The sequence below is a fragment of the Arachis duranensis genome, chromosome 4, assembly GCF_000817695.3.
Source record: "Arachis duranensis cultivar V14167 chromosome 4, aradu.V14167.gnm2.J7QH, whole genome shotgun sequence".
Taxonomy (NCBI): Eukaryota; Viridiplantae; Streptophyta; class Magnoliopsida; order Fabales; family Fabaceae; genus Arachis; species Arachis duranensis.
Window position 1 is genome coordinate 3,643,689 of NC_029775.3, and position 19,031 is coordinate 3,662,719.

The window sequence follows — 19,031 nt, forward strand, 5'->3', positions numbered from 1 at the left end:
TGTATTGATTAAATGAATAGACCTTATGCATTGATGTTCTTGTATATAGTTTGACAAAAGAAAAAGGAAATGGAAAAGAAAAAAAAAGAGAAATAAAAGTGAAAATGAGAAAAAAACAAAAGAAAAAGATAAGAAAAGGAAAAACAATTGTATATGGAGAAAAGAAGGAAAAAATAATAAAGAGGGAACAAAAGGCCCCAAGGTGAAGTCAATAAAAAGGAATCAATGCATAGGTGTTATGAATCAAATAAGGATGCATGAATATGTAAGAAAAAGTGAAGAATGGGTAGTTAGAATAGTTTGAGCTTGTATAGGTCATTATATAGTTAGGTGGGGAAGTCTATGCTAATCAAAGATTCAAATCTTAGTCCACTTAACCATAAATGATTCTAGCTTGACCCTAACCCCATTACAACCTAAATGAAAGATCTCATGATGAATGTATGCATGCATTGAATAAATGTTGATTGTTAGAAGAAAATCAAATTTTGGAAAGCTTGATTAGAAGAGAATTGAGTGAATTGACCCTTAAACACTTGAGTGAATAGAGCGGATACACATCCGGTGAGGGTTCAAAAGTTCAACTACATGTGTTCACCTATATTATCTATATTCTTGCAAGTTTAAACTTTTTTTTGGTAATTCAATACAATTGTGGTTTGGACTTAATTCCTATTGCCTAGCCCTTGTGCTTACACATGCTCTCTTGGCAATTTGATATGTTTGAATTAAGCATTTGCATTTACTTTATGTAGTTGCATTTAGATAGGACTCATATAGCTTAGTTGCATTCAATAAATGTCATAACCCTTAGTTCCTTCTTATTTTAGCATGAGGACATGCTAAGGCTTAAGTGTGGGGAGGTTGACAAACCCCAATTTGACGGGTTATTTTGTATTGAGTTTAGAGTGTTTTGATAACCTTTTGTCACATTTAGCCTATGAATTAGCATGGTTTTGTTATCTCTCCCATATTTGTGCTTAAGTGTAAAAACATGCTCTTTAAGCCTTATCTTGATGAATTCTAATTCCTCTTTGATTCCATAAGATGCCTTGATGTGTTTGTTAGTAATTCCAGGATTGAAATAGGCTAGGCATGGATCAAAGGAAGCAAGGAAGGAAGCATGCAAGTGGAGAGAAGCACAAAAAGCCAAAGAGTTGATCTCGGCCAAGCACGCGTACGCGCACAAGGCGCTTGCGCGCACATCGCAGAATTAGCCAGGGACGCGCACGCGTACCGTGCGCGCACGCGTCGTAGTCCGCACGTGATTCTTTTATTGCAACACGTGCCTGGCGATTTTGGAAGGTTTCAGCAACCAACTTTGGCGCCAAAATGCATGTAAGAGCCAAGGATTGAAGGGGATTAACACACATTCACATCCATAGACTAATTTTAGATCCTTAGGTAGATATTTTTAGTTAGTTACATTTGTTGAGAGAGAAACTCCAACTTCTCTCTAGGATTCATCTTCATTTTCTCAATTCTCAACCATTCCTTGGTGAGATCTATTACAACACTCAATTTACTTTGTTCATGTTGAAGGATTGGGGGTTGCTAATTGACTTAGAGTGCACTAAAGCTAGACTTCCCTAGGGTAAGACTAGGACTTGTGACTTGAGTTAATTACTTTTACTTGACTTTCCTCTATGATTAGGGGTTAACTAAGTAAAGCAACACTCCTTTGTTATCACAATTGAATGAAGCTATAGTGATGGGACTTCCAATGTTCAATCTTGGCCAAGGCTTTTAACATTGATTGATTGTTGTTTTCTTTTATTCACACTTTTATGCTACACTCTTTAAACCACAAAAGACCACTTAACCAATAGCATGCATCCTTGTAGCATTCCTAGGGAAGAACAACTTGGGACTAATACTCTCGATTATAGATTGTAGATTTGTTTGATGATGGATTTTGCGTCGGTTTAGACTATACTACGATTGATCACTTGATAATTTCTATACCGGCAAAAACTCATTCGTCACTACGTCACAGGGTCCAGAACCTGGAGCGGCAACTAGCCGACCAGGAGCGCGACGGACGAACCACCGATCCCAGCTACACCCCATCCCCTGAGAGCCAAGAGAGAGACTCCCACCGAAGCCATTTGCGATGCGCCTCCGCATCCCGAACGGAAGCGGAGAGCACCCGCGAAGAGTCCCCCATCCCGAGAAGACGAAATGACACGATCATCTACTCCCGAGGCAAAGAAACGCGCCGCACAGCACGAGGTCGGGAAGACGGGGAAGGGAGGTCCGAGAGGAAATGACAACCCGTGATAATAGGCGCCACTCCATTCCACCGGTCCATCCTCGAAGTCCGGTTGCCGAAGCACTTCGACAAACCAACGGACATGAGGTATGATGGAACTCAAGACCCTCTAGAACACCTCACGGCATTCGAAGCAAGGATGAATCTAGAGGGAGTGGGGGACGAGGTGAGGTGCTGAGCCTTCCCGGTAACCCTGGCAGGACCTGCGATCAGATGGTTTAACGGCCTCCCACAGGGGTCCATCTACGGGTTTTCGGACATCAGTCGTGCATTCTTGGCCCAGTTTACAACACGAATAGCAAACGCAAAACACCCAATCAATCTCCTGGGGGGTAACCCAGAGACAAGGAGAGCCGACCAGAAAATACCTGGATCGGTTCAACGACGAATGCTTGGAAATCGACGGCCTAACCGATTCGGTGGCCAGCCTTTGTCTGACGAACGACCTCCTCAACGAAAACTTTCGAAAACACCTTACCACGAAACCAGTTTGGACGATGCACGAGATCCAAACGGTAGCCAAGGAGTATATAAACGATGAGGAAGTCAGCCAAGTCGTGGCTGCCAATAAACGGCAGTACCGCTACAGCCAACCTCGACAACAAGGCAACGGAGAAAGACTAAAAGAAAAGCCAGGGAAGGAGCTCCAAGCAAGGCACCCAGGCCATTCCCCCGGGTCGGAAAATTCACCAACTACACTCCGCTCACTTTTCCCATCACGAAAGTTTATCAGCAAATAGCCGAGAAAGGAATCCTGCCGAAGCCCCGGCCACTCAAGGACCGTACGGGAGGAAACAAGAACTTCTATTGTGACTACCACAAAGGCTATGGTCACCAAACACAGGACTGCTTTGACCTGAAGGATGCACTAGAACAAGCAATAAGGGAAGGTAAACTAGCAGAATTCTCCCATCTTATCAGGGAGCCGAGGAGGCGTTATCGCGACCAAGACGAAGAAGGCAAAACCCGTTCGGCAAAGCGGCGACAAAAGCCAGAAGACAAAGATCACGGACTCACCGTGATCAACGTGGTGACGGCCAAAAACGCCGCGCCAAGGTCACGATCCGCGCACAAAAAAGTCGCTAAGGTCTTGGCGGTCTCCTCCTCGTTGGCGCGAAACTCTAGGAAGCCCCCTCCATTTCTTTCGGCCCGGAAGATCAATGGTTCGACGACGCCCTAGAAAACCCACCCATGGTCATCACGGCCAGAGTGGGAACCGGTCTCGTCAAACGAATCCTTGTCAACACGGGGGCTGACTCGAACATCATGTTTCACAACGTATTCGACGCACTGGGGCCAAGGGACGCCGACTTGACGACTCACCAGCATGGGGTCATTGGGTTGGGCGACCACTTCATCAAACCTGATGGGGTAATATCCCTGCCGATCTCAGTGGGACAGGCTCAAGGCCGAAGATCGGCGATGGCCGAGTTCGTGATCCTCCGAGATTCCATCGCTTACAATATCATCTTGGGAAGGAAGACGATTAATGATGTTGAAGCAATAATCAACACGAAGCTGCTGGTCATGAAGTTCGTTACTGATGACGGCTCTATTGGGTCCATAAGAGGAGACATTGAGACGGCAGTCGCTTGCGACAATGCCAGCCTCTCCTTAAGGAAGAAATCCAAAGAGGCGTCCGGCGTGTTCCTAGCTGACCTGGACGCCAGAATAGACGACAAACCCAGACCGGAACCAGAAGGGGACTTGGAAAAATTCAGGATCGGTGACACGGAGGAAAAATTCACGTTCATCAACAAGAATCTCCCGCATGAGTTGAAGGAGCCCTTGGTTGAAATGATAAGGGCCAATAGGGATTTGTTTGCCTGGACACCGGCCGACATGCCGGGCATAGGAGGTGGCCAAGTCGGAAGCACGCCCGGTAGCCCAACGGAGGAGGAAGATGTCGCGCGAGAGGGCAGAGGAGGTGGCCAGGCAGACGGCCAGCCTCCTAGAGGCAGGTTTCATACGAGAAATAGACTACTCGACATGGCTCTCGAATGTAGTTCTAGTTAAAAAGCACAACGGCAAATGGAGAATGTGCGTAGACTACTCTGACCTTAACAAGGCATGCCCTAAGGACTGTTTCCCCCTCCCCAACATAGACGCGCTCGTCAATGCTGCGGCGGGCTACCGTTATCTGAGCTTCATGGACGCCTACTCCGGCTACAACCAGATACCGATGCACCGCCCAGACGAAGACAAGACGGCGTTTATAACGCCAGGAGGAACCTTCTGTTATAAGATCATGCCATTCGGCCTAAAAAACGCAGGGGCAACATATCAAAGGCTGATGAATAGGATATTCCACGACCTCATAGGCAAGACAGTGGAAGTATATGTGGACGACATCCTCGCGAAAACAACGCGACCCGACGACCTCCTGAATGACCTGACAGGTGTATTCGCGTCTCTCTGACGACACGGCATGAGGCTGAATCCCCTCAAATGTGCCTTCGCCATGGAAGCTGGAAAGTTCCTAGGATTCATGATAACTCAGAGAGGGGTAGAAGCTAACCCAGAGAAATGCCAAGCGATACTCCAGATGAAGAGCCCAGGTTGTATCAAGGACGTCCAAAGGTTGGCAGGGCGGCTGACCTCGTTATCCCGGTTTCTCGGAGCGTCGGCAACAAAGGCCCTACCGTTCTTTAACCTCATGAGGAAAGGGATAGCGTTCGAATGGACACCCGCATGCGAGAAAGCCTTTAGGCACTTCAAGGAAATCCTGGCGGCACCCCTTGTGCTCGGGAAGCCAAAGGACGGGGAGCCGTTATATCTATACCTCGCCATAACAGGAGAAGCCCTGGCCGCAGTCCTAGTGCGAGAAGAAGGGAGGGCTCAACAACCAATCTACTTCGTCAGCAGAGCCCTCCAAGGGGCGAAATTAAGGTACAGCAAACTGGAAAAGCTAGCTCTAGCACTCTTGACCTCCTCACGGAGGTTAAAGCAATACTTCCAAGGTCACCAGGTTGTCGTAAGAACGGACCAGGGAATCCGACAAGTACTTCAAAAACCCGATTTGGCGGGAAGGATGATGACTTGGTCCATTGAACTTTCCCAATACGACATATGATACGAACCCTGGCAAGCCATCAAGGCGCAAGCGATGGCAGATTTTCTAGTAGAAGTAACGGGAGATCCAACCGAGGAGACGAGCACACGGTGGAAGCTCCACGTGGACGGAGCCTCCAACCAGACGTCCGGGGGCGCCGGGATCATCCTGGAAAGCCCGGTTGGAGTCGTATATGAGCAGTCGATCAGGTTCGAATTCCCCGTTTCAAACAACCAAGCAGAATACGAAGCCCTCATAGGGGGCTTAACCCTAGCAGCAGAAGTCGGAGCAACAAGGCTGGAAATATGCAGCGATTCGCAGGTTGTTACCTCCCAAGTAAACGGGAACTATCAAGCCAGAGACTCATTATTACAAAAGTACTTGGAAAAAGTCAAGAACTTAAGCCAAAAGTTTGAGGAGGTCACGGTCCACCACGTTCCCAGGGAGAGGAACACACGGGCAGATCTCCTATCGAAATTGGCCAGCACAAAACCGGGAGAAGGCAACCGGTCCCTCATCCAAGGCATGACGAGGGAGCCGGCGGTCACCCTGCATCTGTCAAGGCTGGGCTCTTCATGGCTAGACCCCATCACAAGCTTCCTTGAAAATGGCAAACTCCCTGAAGATGAAAAGGACGCAGCGAAATTGAGAAGGGAAGCAGCCAAATACACGGTCATTCAAGGACAGCTATTCAAGAAAGGGCTCAACCAGCCCCTACTGAAGTGTTTACACCCCGACCAAACGGACTACGTCCTCAGAGAAGTCCATGAAGGCTGCTGCGGACACCACATAGGAGGCAAAGCCCTAGCAAGAAAGTTAATCCGAGCTGGATACTATTGGCCGACAATGATGGCAGACTCTAAAGAATTCGTCAGAAAATGTGTCAAGTGTCAAGAGAACGCCAATTTCCATAGAGCACCGGCCTCCGAGTTAAGCCTGTTAACGTCCTCCCGACCATTCTCGCAGTGGGGAGTCGACCTCTTGGGGCCCTTCCCAGTCGGTCCCGGGCAAGTCAAGTATCTCATAGTCGCCATCGATTACTACACCAAATGGATAGAAGCCGAGCCACTGGCCAGCATATCCTCATCCAATTACAAGAAATTCATGTGGAGGCAGGTGATAACGCGATTCGGGATTCCAGAAGTCGTTATCTCGGACAATGGCACACAGTTTACCGACAAGAAGTTCACGGAATTCCTCACCGGCTTGGGTATAAGACAGAAGTTCTCTTCGGTAGAGCACCCCCAGACAAACGGACAGGTGGAATCCGCGAACAAGATTATCCTGTTAGGGCTGAAGAAGCGATTGGATAATAAAAAAGGTGCTTGGGCCGACGAACTAGCCTCGGTCCTATGGTCTTACCAAACAACCGAACAGTCCTCCACTAAGGAAACTCCTTTCCGACTGACATACGGGTTAGATGCAGTAATACCCGTGGAGATCGGGGAACCGAGCCCCCGTCTACTTTTGAAAGGAGTGGAGGAAGCCGTGGAGAAGGACCTAATAGATGAAGCAAGAGAAATGGCCCATTTGATGGAAACAGCGCTGAAACAAAGAATGGCCCTGTGCTACAACACCAAAGTGCTCAAAAGGGAGTTCGAGCCAAACGATCTCGTCATAAGGCGTAACGACATCGGCTTACCGACCCCTGGAGTAGGCAAACTAGCGGCAAATTGGGAAGGTCCCTATAGAATCAAAAAAGTGATGGGCAAAGGCGCTTTCAAGTTAGAAAGGCTCAATGGCAAGGAAGTCCCAAGAACATGGAACGCGGACAACCTGAGAAGATTCTACTCCTAGCGCATGAGGCGACATACCGACTAATCGAGCTAAGTATTAATTCGTGGATTTGTACTTTTCCTTATGTCCTTTGGGCCTTTTATGCAATTACCGAATAAGATATACTTGTGCAAATTTTCTGTCTTTTGTTTTGTTCGCCTTTTCTGGACAACCCACTACGCAAGCGAATTCATCACAAACCGACAACGATGCGCGGCCCCGGGACTGATCACCTCGGGAGCCCATCAATAACAACAATAGTAAAACGGCTACACCAAAAAGCCACGACCCGGCCCAACCGGGATATCATCAACACGGCAAAACGAACAACAGCCACAAGTCAATAACGGTTAATATAAACGATAACACGACCAGGCAAATAAGAAAGTATTAACTACAATAGAACGCGCAAGCAACTCAAAGAGTCAATTGTTCACCAAAGCCAAAACAAAACGGCTAAACCAGAGTTTTATAACAGAAAAAGAGAATTCACTTCTTGGGTACGTCAACAATTTTGCCATCCTTGATCACCTTGAAGACACCAATCACCGACGTGTCAAAGTCAGGAGCAACAACTTTGACCTGAGCTTTAAGAGCCTCCTCGGTTGCCAGGATCACACCTTTCCCCTGCTTGACGACGTCTTTATACTTTGTTTTTAACGCTGCCAACTCAGCCTCCACAGCTTGCTTCTCCTTCTCCATCTCGGCCACCCGTTTTTGTGCCGCGCCGACCTGACTCTCTAAAGCCATTTCACGCTCGACAAGACGTAAAACCGTGGCGTCCGACTCTTCCAACTTCTTCTCGGTGGTAGTAACCTTCTTCTCGGCGACAGTAGCTTTCTTCTCGGCGGCGTCAAGTTTCTCTTTAGATTGGGTCAGCTGCTCTCGGAGAGTTTCAACTTCACTTTTAAGCTCGTTATTAGCCTTCCCAGCAGATTCCAACATCCTACGAAGAGACTCCATCCCAGACAGTTCGAACTCGGCTTTCCGAGCTATCACTGCACCGCGCAAAAGGGTACGATACACCCACCTTGCTTGCCCGGCAAGGGATGACTCATGAAAATGCTCTTCAGTACCAGGAATCAGCTGGGAATCTATAAAGTTCCTGGCATCAAAATTCCTCTCCATGACAGTAAGAACCCCCTCAGGACTGGACGACGTTTTCCTTTTTCTCTTGAGGCTATGGACCTCTTCCACCTCGTCATCGGCATCAGGGTTAGACGTCGAACCCCCAGTGCCGATCACCTCGCGGAAGGGGGAAACGTGAACCGCCTTGTCGCCTTCGATCGAGGCACCTTGAGCTGAGGTGCCGGTCTCGTCGACCACAGCCCCTTGCTCGGAAACGGCCTTGTCCTCCGGGGGAGCAGCAGACTTCTCAGCAGCAGATTTCTCATTACCTCCCTCGTCGTCACTTGCACACAGGAAGGTTTGGAACAAGTTAGGGAGACCCGTTACCTTGGCAGACATTTCCACTGAAAAGAAAAAGAAGTCGGTTAGTCACAATGAGTTATTAAGAAAAGCAAGAAGCTAAGAGACAAAGCAAGCAAAAATTCCTCATAAATATAGTTTCGACCGGCCTCCCGATCACCCATGAGGAGGTGAGGATTCACATGATTCCTCCCAAAGACTGCCAACAACACATCGGAAATCCTCCTGTCCACCGCAGACATGCCCTTATAGGACACTTTAACAAAGGCGTTGGACCCTGCCCCGAAGCTCCAATAGGTTGGGATAAGGCGTGCCCCCTCTAACGACAACCAAAACGGATGACGATCTTTGACCGGGCGGATCTTGAAATATTTATCTTTGAATCCATGGTAGGAGTCCTCAAACAGACCAAAAATCCTCCGACCTTGGGCAAACCGGAAGGACATGAACCCCTTCTTGTGTTTCCCTTCCTTCGAAGGGTTTGTAAGATTAAAAAAGAAAAGAAAAACATCTACAGACACCGGCAGCTCGAGATATTCACAAACCATCTCGAAACAGCGGATTGAAGCCCAGCTGTTCGGATGCAACTGCGACAGCGCCACGGAAATCCGACCTAGAAGCGCCATTTAGAAGGCAGAAAATGGAATACGGACTCCCACTTGTGTAAACATGGATTTGTAGAACCAAATCCAATCGGCAACTCGGGGAGCGTGGAAATTGAGCTCGTACAAGCGCTCATGAGGAGCCGGGACGAAGACATCGTAATTAGCCTCCTCGTCTGTCCCTCCGCATAGGTACTCATTCTGACGGAACTCAGTGAGCTCCTCCTCGCCCATTTGGTTGGGAGAGTCCTTTACGTCGGAAACAACCCAGGCGTAGGGGTCATACGCTGCGGGAGAGGGGGAAGCCCGGGAGGCGGTGCGAGCCATACCTACATGGGGGGACCATCCAGTCAGTCTAAGAGGTCGGGTGCTCGGAACGAATACAGAAGTTACCCCCACACTACTCCCTAAGGTTAAACACGATCAAAAACGTAAAGGGTCCAAATAAAACCTACCTTGGAATGGTACCCCTCCCCTAACATGCCTAACTAGCATCGAAAGGCCACATAACAACAAAAACCAAGCAAATACAAGCAACAAGCATGCAAGAACGAAGCAAAAAAGAGAAGGATTCAAGAAATACCTGAACTGGGTGTAAAAGCGAAGAAGAATGAGGGGAGGATGCACAAGGGCACTGCAATGACGCTCTGAAACTTCAGGGAGAGGATAGCAAGAAGATAGAAGAAACAGAAATGTGCAGAAAGTATAAAAGAGAAAGAAACAAAACTGACTGTTTAAAACTGCCCCCCAGGAAGCGCGAAAAATCTGGGGGCATAAGAGTCTTTGCAAACGGGGTTTTTCACCCCATTATGAGCATTCAATGCTCAGCGCGAGGAATGAGGCGACGAAGCGGTTGCTTAGGCAACCAAGGGACACGCACATAGGGGGCATGTCCCTCCCACGAACGGCCGACCTGACGAGGATGGACGAAACATGAAGTAACACGCCATTGATAGCTCCCGCGACTACCATTGGCGCGTGGGGGCACTGTTACGGCCTGGCCCAAACCACTCACGGGTCGACCCGACCCACTGATGACCCGACCCGAGCGGTCGGGCACATGCAGTTCACTACGCGACCCGGACACGCGTCCCTGACAGCTCTCCACTACAGCTGTGAGGAAGCTTCGAGGAAGGTGGACCTGTCCTTGTAGGGCCCACCCCTGACACGGTATAAATGGGGAAGGACCTGCCCTTCTCCCAAGGTACGTCACTTTGTCCACCTATCATATTCCCCACCTGCACACTAGCTGACTAGAGCGTCGGAGTGTCTTTGCAGGTGGCACCCCCTCCTTCCCTCTACAACGAGAGCTCGACTACCCGGCTGATCTAAACCTGACACGACTGCGATCAAAGCGTTATTCCCCCTCAAATAATCACCTGACCTGCCGGCAACTGACGACCGAACAAACTTAAAAGAAAATAGATTGAAATACTTGTAGATTACACTAATAAATGTTTCTATAATACAAACCTTGACGTAGCTTTTAGTTTACTAAATTTTTGCATGTGATAGGTATTAGGTAGCAACGAGAATTGATTTTCTTAATTTTTTAATTATATAGTAAAGTACAACTTATCATTTTATGCTTTTTAAGTAGGATCAAAACAAAACATATGAAAAAAAATTGAATAATATAATATCATATTTTACTAATAATTAAAAAAAAAACTTGAGAAAATCTACCCCGATAACATCTAACCAAATATGTGTGTGTTTTGCATTGGCCAAGCAATGTTTTGTGACCAACATGACATCATAGGATAAGGTGTTATCCAGTGAGAAGCTTGTACCATATATATAGTTATATACCCTTTTAAAGCATGGATCCTTAACCTTTAGGTAGGTAGCGTTTGTTTTGAAATATTGAGACAGAGATTGAAAAATTGAGATTTAATATTATGTTTGTTAGTTTAGAGATTAATACTAAAATTTTTGTTTCTATTTTCAAATTTTAATATTTCAGTATCTCTAAAATATAAGAACACAGGGGACTAAAATTTTTAGAGATTAAGACTGAAACTTTAATAACATTTTATATCTAAAATACCTTCATTTCAATTAATTAATTCCAATTTTATTTTTTGTATAAATTAAATTAAAATTTTATTTTTATTTCAATTTCTATCTCTTACTTTACACTAAACAAAATATTAAAATTTATTTCAATCTCTATCTCTCAAATCTCTCTCTCAATCTCAATCTCAATCTTTCCGTCTCTCTACTAAATGCTTTAGGTTCAGAATTAATCCACATTCCCACTTTGTCCTCCTACCATATTATTATTATTGTATCTTTGATTTTGATGTCTAATCCACCAAGAATATTTCTCTTTTATGTGTGATCAACAAATCACCCCATTTTTTGCAAGTACATGAGATTTGAGAAGATTCACCACCCAAGCTCGTTTTCATGAGTATTCAAAGAGATGATCCAATAATCACATATAACCTATTGTCTCTTGAGCTTTTGAGAAATACAAATTTATTTGAAAATATAAAAGAGAAAAGCAAAAAAAAAAAAGAAAAAATGAAAAACAAATAATATATTTGTGTCGGTGTACTTGTACCGAAATAAATCAATAAACATGTAAGTATTATTAGTAAAAACTTTTGAAGCATTAATAACTTAAATTTCATATATTTTTTTATAATTAATAACTTAAATATCTACTTTTAATTAAATTCTTTTTTATTGATAATTTTAACATGCTCTTCCATAGTTCCATGTTAGCTAAAAGGAAAAAACATTCCTGTACAAGGAACAACCTTTTGTCTGGGTTATAATTTGTTTTTCCTTCTAAGCTTCATTTAAAGGTTTGTTACTGGCCAATGAGTTGCTGCATGCACAAGGTGAGATTTGAACCCCGACATTTGTTTAAACGGACGAGTGAGCTGACCACTCGACCAACTTAAATTAGTTTAATTCTTTGGGAGGTTTTTTTTTTTGGTACTAATTCTTTAGGAGGTTGATCAACAAACTTGTCTACGTATAAGGGCCTTTTCCAAAAAACACAACCCAAAGGATGTGGAATTTGGGCGGCTGGCCCATTATTACAACAAGGCCGTGAGTAACCTTTTTTGTTGGCCTAATAAACCGTTTTTTCTTCCATTCCTCCTATGTTTGTAAAGTATAATATGATGCAATTAATACTTTAATAACGAGTGAAATAGTATTTATCCAATATCATATTATTAGATCATTTTGTGCCAAAAAATATATTGGAAAAAATTATTTAATTCCACCCAATCTTGATAGTTTTTTAAATTTTACTTTAGAAATTAAGAGAATGATTTTTCATTGTCAAAATTAATAATACACTTTTCTTCACGTAATTTTATGATTTTATGTTTTATAAAATTTTCTATAAAAAAATTTAAAAGCAAGAAAATAACTATTCTACAAATTATTAGTATGCAATGGGAATCAATTGTAGCCTTTTTAGGTCGATAAATGTATAATACTTATTAAGGAGAAGTACATCTTTTTATTTTTTTAATTGTTTAGTAAAGTGTGATATTGTATTATTTAATATTACATATATATATATATTAATTTTATTTAAAAAGTAAAAAATAAAAAATTATTTTACTAAAATAATTAAACAAAAAAATTGAGAGAATTGAGAGTATTTGGCTTTATACCTCAAACGCCATCTAATTCTAATTTATTTTCATAAAAGTTAGAGGAACTGATCAAAAGGGTCATTGTCCTTAATGGTCTTGGGTTGGTTATGTCCGAATCATTATTTTTGAGGTTCCAAGAGATCAACAATAAATTAAATATTGGGAAGATGATTTATTATGGTCGGAATGTTAGTACAATTTTTGGTTTATAACATTTTGAAGAATCATACTAGTTTTACTTTTTTCCCTTAAAAATAGTAGTAGTAAATTAGTAATATGTATTCTAATTTGTATCCTATGATTAAAATAGTTTTGAGAGACCAAATTAATTAAAATATTTATGTAAACTTATTCAATGATATGTCAATTCTTTTTGTCAATATTATTGACTAGCTAATCATTTAAAAATTTAAATTTAAAATTCATTTAATTTAAAAAAAATAGTAAGTAATTAACACTTTTTATATTTATTTTATATTTAAATTAATAGAAATTAATTTTCTTTTTTTATTATTAAAATATTAATTCCTATTATGAAAAAATGTTATGTATACAAAAGGAAAAAAATATTAAGGGTCAACTCAATTTCTTTAATTTAGTAATCAAACAATATATTTTATTTTATATTTTTAAACATTAATAACTGATAACTAACATTTAAATTTTTAGGATTTTGTTAGATAGACAATGGTTTTTGCGAACAATGTCAATAATGAGCTTTAAAATTAACTCAATAAAATAAAAACATACTATACCCCTAAATTACTTATCTAAATTTTGGTGTAAATTGAATATCCGATATATTCAATATTTATTATTCACGTTGTTTAATATTTTTGTTGTCTATTTATACTTTTCTAATTTTTTATTTTACTGCTATCTTATAAAATAGGTAGGTACAGTTGACTTCGATAGTTAAGAGCCTTAGATGAAAATTTAATCAAATAATCAAATCATCTAACAGCTTTCACCTATCAACTCCGAAGTGGACTATACCTAAGTTTCAAACAAATGTGCATGGGTAGCGTCGCAGTATGAAGACGCAAGAGACAACAGCATGAAGGCAGCAAGGTGACAACAACAACAATTTCATGTTTCTCTTTTTATTTTTATTTTCATTTTTTAAAAAATGAAAAGAAAAGAAAAGTAAAGTAAAGAAAAGAAGCATGGTTGGAAAGACCGAAGGAGACACAAAGACCAACAACACTACGCTCTGTTTCATTCTCTTTACTTCTATTTGTCCCTTCACTCTCTCTCTCTCTCTCTCCCTTCTTCCTTTTATTGCATTTTGTAACTTCAAATATTTTCGAGAAAACAGAGTCATCAATGTTTGCTGCTTGATAGTTTCCATATATGGAGCAGCTTGTCAACTTCATCATTCGCCCACCACGGTATCAATTTTTCCTCCTTCTTACTCTCTCTTTATATATATTCACTTTTTACGATCAAAATACCTTTTTTTTTTTTAATTTAAAACTTCTGTTCATGAGGATCATAGAATTAACTCCTTTTAGCTGTCATTTTTGGTACATTCATTTATCAATGTATTTTGATGGATGCATTGATCTAAGAATTTGGCCAAAGAAGGAGCATTGCATTATGTTTTATCAAAATTTGATTTTGAGCTACCATTGTGAACTTAGTATCTGTAATGCTGGGACGAAAGAAACTAATAATAGGCATACAATCTTGCATTACAGATCAATTCCTCTTGCATATAAGCATAGGAAATAGTGGTCATTTAGACCAATCTAACCAAGCTCAATTAGCCTTTTGCTTTCTGAAAATAATGTAATAATGATTAGACTCTTTAGTTCTTCTTTGGCCTATTATGTAAATGTTGGCTTGCAATTGTGTGTGTGTGTGTGTGAGAGTAGGACAGATGAATGTATGGCTTTTATACCCAAGAACAATAAATGCAAATGAGAGTGAGATTCATCTTTTGGCTGTTTGTAAATTCTTGGCTTGCATTATGTTTTTGCCATATTTTCATTTCAAGTTTTACTTAAATTTTTTTGGTTGAATGTATTATTGGCATGCAGAGCTGAATATGACCTGAAAACTGATCTACTGGAGCAAGAGTTCATGCTGAAAGGGAAGTTGTTTCAACGGAAAGATGTGGAGGTAAGGTTAAGTAATAGAGTTCATGCATTGGATTTATCGGAATCCTTATCACAATATAGTACTATCAGTTTGTATGATGTTCTGATGTTGTACAATTTAAAAGGGAAATGTTTTTTCTTGTTGATTACATCATGTTTTTTAGTAGTTGATATCCTTATTATGAACTTACAATTCAATATTTGACATTCTTCAGATAAAAAACAGTCGTGGCGATGTGCTTCAATGCAGTCATTACGTGCCTATAGTCAGTCCTGGAGGAAAGCCTCTGCCGTGTGTGATATATTGCCATGGCAACAGGTAACTCTGGGAGTTCTCTTTTTTAGCATGCAAATTAATGGACAAACAAGTTTTACTTAACCTGTATAGTTTCCTTTTATACTTATTTTAATTTAGTCCAAACCAATTATTTCCTTTTCTAACTAAATTATGCAAATTTAGGTGTTCTTAAGTTTCAATATCTTTTATGAGGTTCTTAGTTGGTGGTTGTTTGTTTGGGGACATGCTGATTTAATATATTGAATGTTATATAGTCTTGCTCACTGTTTGTACTGTAATGTTTGTTGCAGTGGATGCAGGGCTGATGCCGGTGAAGCTGCTATAATTTTACTTCCATCAAATATTACAGTTTTTGCTTTGGATTTCTCAGGATCCGGAATTTCTGGAGGGGATCATGTCACACTAGGTTGGAATGAAGTATGTATTTGCTCAATAAACAATTTGAAAAATATCACATCTAGCTATATTGCTTTATGCAAAGTAATTATTCATTAATGTCTTACCATAATTACTTTCTTGATGGGATCCTTCTAGATCCTGTACCTCAATTACTATCTTTTATTAATCATGATTTTACTGTCATCATATGCCAAAGGCAGTGTAGTCATCTTGTCATTTACATAAAGTGTGTATATCAAAGTATTAAAAGAGCTTGAGTTTGTTTTGTCTTGTCTGTAGAAGGAACTTGTAGATGCTTTTTGTTTTCGCCAATTTTTTTTTTTTTACTAAGATGATTAGTTAACAATCTTGATTGTTTTCAGAAAGATGATCTGAGAGCTGTGGTTAACTATTTGCGGGCAGATGAAAATGTCTCTCTGATTGGATTATGGGGCCGCTCAATGGGTGCTGTGACTAGGTACATTCTTTTATTTGTCACTTATTCATTTGATTTTGCATTTTGAATGTGATCAAAGAAAGCTTGTACAGCATTACTTCCCATGTTTTTATATGTCCATCTGCAATGAATATTTCATGCTTCTGTAAATCAATCACATTCTTATGCAGCACACTGTCCATGTGATTTCGCAATCTTAAAAGACAATCTATGAATTTCCTTACTATAGCAGTTCATTTTTACCAGTACACATGGCTTTTCTTCTTAGCATACTGGTGGTATGATCTATTGCAGCCTTATGTATGGAGCTGAGGATCCTTCAATAGCAGGGATGGTTTTGGACAGTCCCTTCTCTGACTTGGTTGATTTGATGATGGAACTTGTAGATTCATACAGAGTCCGACTGCCAAAGTTCACTGTAAGTGTGTGTGTAGACTATAGACTGAGATGGTTTCTTAGTTATGGCTCATGGTTCTGTAGCATAACTGTTATGTTGATTTCTCCCTCCTCTTTCTTTTTGCAGGTGAAGTTTGCAATTCGATATATGCAAAAAACAATCCAGAAGAAGGCAAAATTTGACATAACAGACTTGAACACCATTAAGGTTAACTGTTTAAGGGTTTTAATTGAAATGGTTTCTTATTTTCTTGGTTATGTGACTGATTAGTTTGACTGAAAAGGAGTTGGTTATCCTTCACCCACTTTGTTTTTATGTAACTTCAATTTAGAATCCGCAGCTAGTGTTGAGCTTGGTTATGTTGCTTGTTAGCATGCATGTAGCAACTTGATCCTTCCTACATATATAGCAACACAAGTTTTATAGGAAATGTTTATCTGGGAGAACATTCACAAGTTTTTGTTTTAGGTACATTATTATATTCATTTGTTGTTTATTTGATTGCAGGCAGCTCAATCTTGTTTTGTTCCGGCACTACTAGGACATGCCATTGATGATGATTTTATACAACCTCATCATTCGGATCGTATTCTTGAGGCTTACATGGTAAGTATGTCTGTAGTTATTTGTTTTACTTTTATTCTTACATGCCAAGACTGATTCACATCTTCTTTGGGCTATGTTGGGTAGACCAAGTTGAGAAATTTTGTAAGTCTCAGTTTGCTGCATTATAACATGTCTTCTAGATTGAAGATGCAACTATTAGGTTTCGGAACCATATTCATATTCAACCATATTGAAATACAAAATACATATTAAAAATGTACGAATAACACATGTATTTATCACAAATACATGGTCTCAAATTGAATGGTTGATCTTTTGTTGCACATAGCATTTCTTATTCATGTTTGCACTTTATATGCCCCTCCATCTTCTCCTTGCCTTTTGAATATTTAATATGACTTTCCATGCTTTGCAGGGAGACAAAAACCTAATCAAGTTTGAGGGAGATCATAACTCTCCTCGTCCTCAATTTTATTTTGATTCTATAAACATCTTTTTCAACAATGTTCTGCAACCTCCCGAGGATGAGGTTGGGGAATTATTCTTTGACTTCACTAATGAATTATTTGGTAAGGTAAAAATTCACCATGCTCCCCTACTCTAGTACTGTTTCAGTCAAAACACAAATCTCCATTGTATTTTTAAAAAATTGACTTGTCTTTACTCAGGATGTTTGGAGATCTATGCAAGAACTAGACTATGAATTTGAACAATCGTCTGAAAACAAAGGCATGGCTCAAGTACCTAGTATTTCATCTGCTTTTGGCAGCATCACTTTTATTCAAAATCTTACTTGTTTTGTTGCTAGTTGCAGAATCATCAACATGCTGGACTGTGGATGCTATTAGGCAAGTCCATTCAAGAAGACCAATGAGTAGGATGGAGGTTTGTCATTTTTATTTGTACTTGGTTTATCCTATGAATACTGCTTGAGTTTTGATAATAAGTTTATCTTTATCATCATGCATTTTAGGTTCCATCACATACCCCTTCGAAAGATGAAGGTTGTGACCAGTGGCGGATCCACGGGGGGACCTAAGGTGGCCATGGTCCCCCCCAAATTTTTAAAAAAAAAATAGTAAATAGTAATAATTAATAATATTAAATTTTTTTATATATAATATTAAAAAAAATATAAATTACAAAATTTTATAAATTAAAAAAACTAAAAACTGCATTATGTATTAGATATTTGAATTATTGTTGCTCTTGTTAACAAATAGCCCATTCTAATAATTAATAAAAATGGTTCTATTATACTAGCCCAAGCCCATACTATTAATTAAAGTAACCCTAGTACATTTTTCAAATATTTATTTCAAACTATCATAGGCATAGCGTCACTTTTCTCTCTCTTTTAGTGATTCCCAAACTTTTGGTCTTCTACTCTTCTCATTTTAATTTTCTTTCCATACCAAAACAAGACATATGAAGAAAAACCATTGAAGAGAAGTGAACAACAAAATATTAACCATTGAATGCACAACAAAGATTCAAAGAGGTATATTTCAATTTTTTTTAAGTTAATGACAATGTCAAGTATTATTTACATTATTTATTTAAAATAATTAATTTATTTATTTTTATAATGGACAGTGTTCAAAGATTGAAGTGAGGACAAAACTCAATAGAATTATTTTTTTGTGAGACTTGGAACAAAAAATAATCAGGTAAATCAATAACTTTATTTTTGGTTATTATATATTTGTGTTTCTAAAATTATTTGTTATTACTCAATAGGTTTAATATTTTTTTTAAGAAAATAATATATATGCAATTATTTTTGTTTTTTTTTTTAGATAGTTCAAGTTAAGTTAAAAATGTCAAAGATGAAAACAATTCACTCATTTTTCAAGAGAAAAGAGAGAATATATGATGAACAAAATTCAGCTTCAGATTCTTTGAGTAATGTTCAAAATATTATTGAACAACCTGTGACACAACTTGTTGAGCAAGATATTCAAACCCCTGCTTCCAAAATAGCAAGGACTGAAATAGATCAAGTTAATATTGATACATTGATGCGTGATCCCGGAAAGCGTCCGCAAATTTGGAATTATCCTATCAATCAACAAG

General features: G+C 40.2%; 1 protein-coding gene across 1 annotated transcript; it reads left to right on the forward strand.

Moving 5' to 3' along the window:
- Nucleotides 1–13,961: 13,961 nt before the first annotated feature.
- Nucleotides 13,962–17,994, forward strand: LOC107482554 (uncharacterized). The gene is made up of 12 exons (XM_016103085.3): nt 13,962–14,147; nt 14,799–14,880; nt 15,074–15,177; nt 15,447–15,573; nt 15,918–16,012; nt 16,286–16,409; nt 16,515–16,595; nt 16,896–16,994; nt 17,371–17,529; nt 17,624–17,684; nt 17,770–17,840; nt 17,929–17,994. The coding sequence occupies exons 1-12, from the start codon at nt 14,110–14,112 to the stop codon at nt 17,992–17,994; spliced, it is 1,107 nt and encodes a 368-aa protein (XP_015958571.1). The 5' UTR covers nt 13,962–14,109.
- The last annotated feature ends 1,037 nt before the right edge of the window (nt 17,995–19,031 follow it).

What these genes read in the sequence shown, in the direction of transcription:
- LOC107482554 (XM_016103085.3), top strand. Translation starts at nt 14,110, where the DNA reads ATGGAGCAGCTTGTCAACTTCATCATTCGCCCACCACG. An exon ending in GTATTCTTGAGGCTTACATG is followed by an intron (nt 16,995 to 17,370) that starts GTAAGTATGTCT and finishes CATGCTTTGCAG; the next exon opens with GGAGACAAAAACCTAATCAA. An exon ending in CTAATGAATTATTTGGTAAG is followed by an intron (nt 17,530 to 17,623) that starts GTAAAAATTCAC and finishes GTCTTTACTCAG; the next exon opens with GATGTTTGGAGATCTATGCA.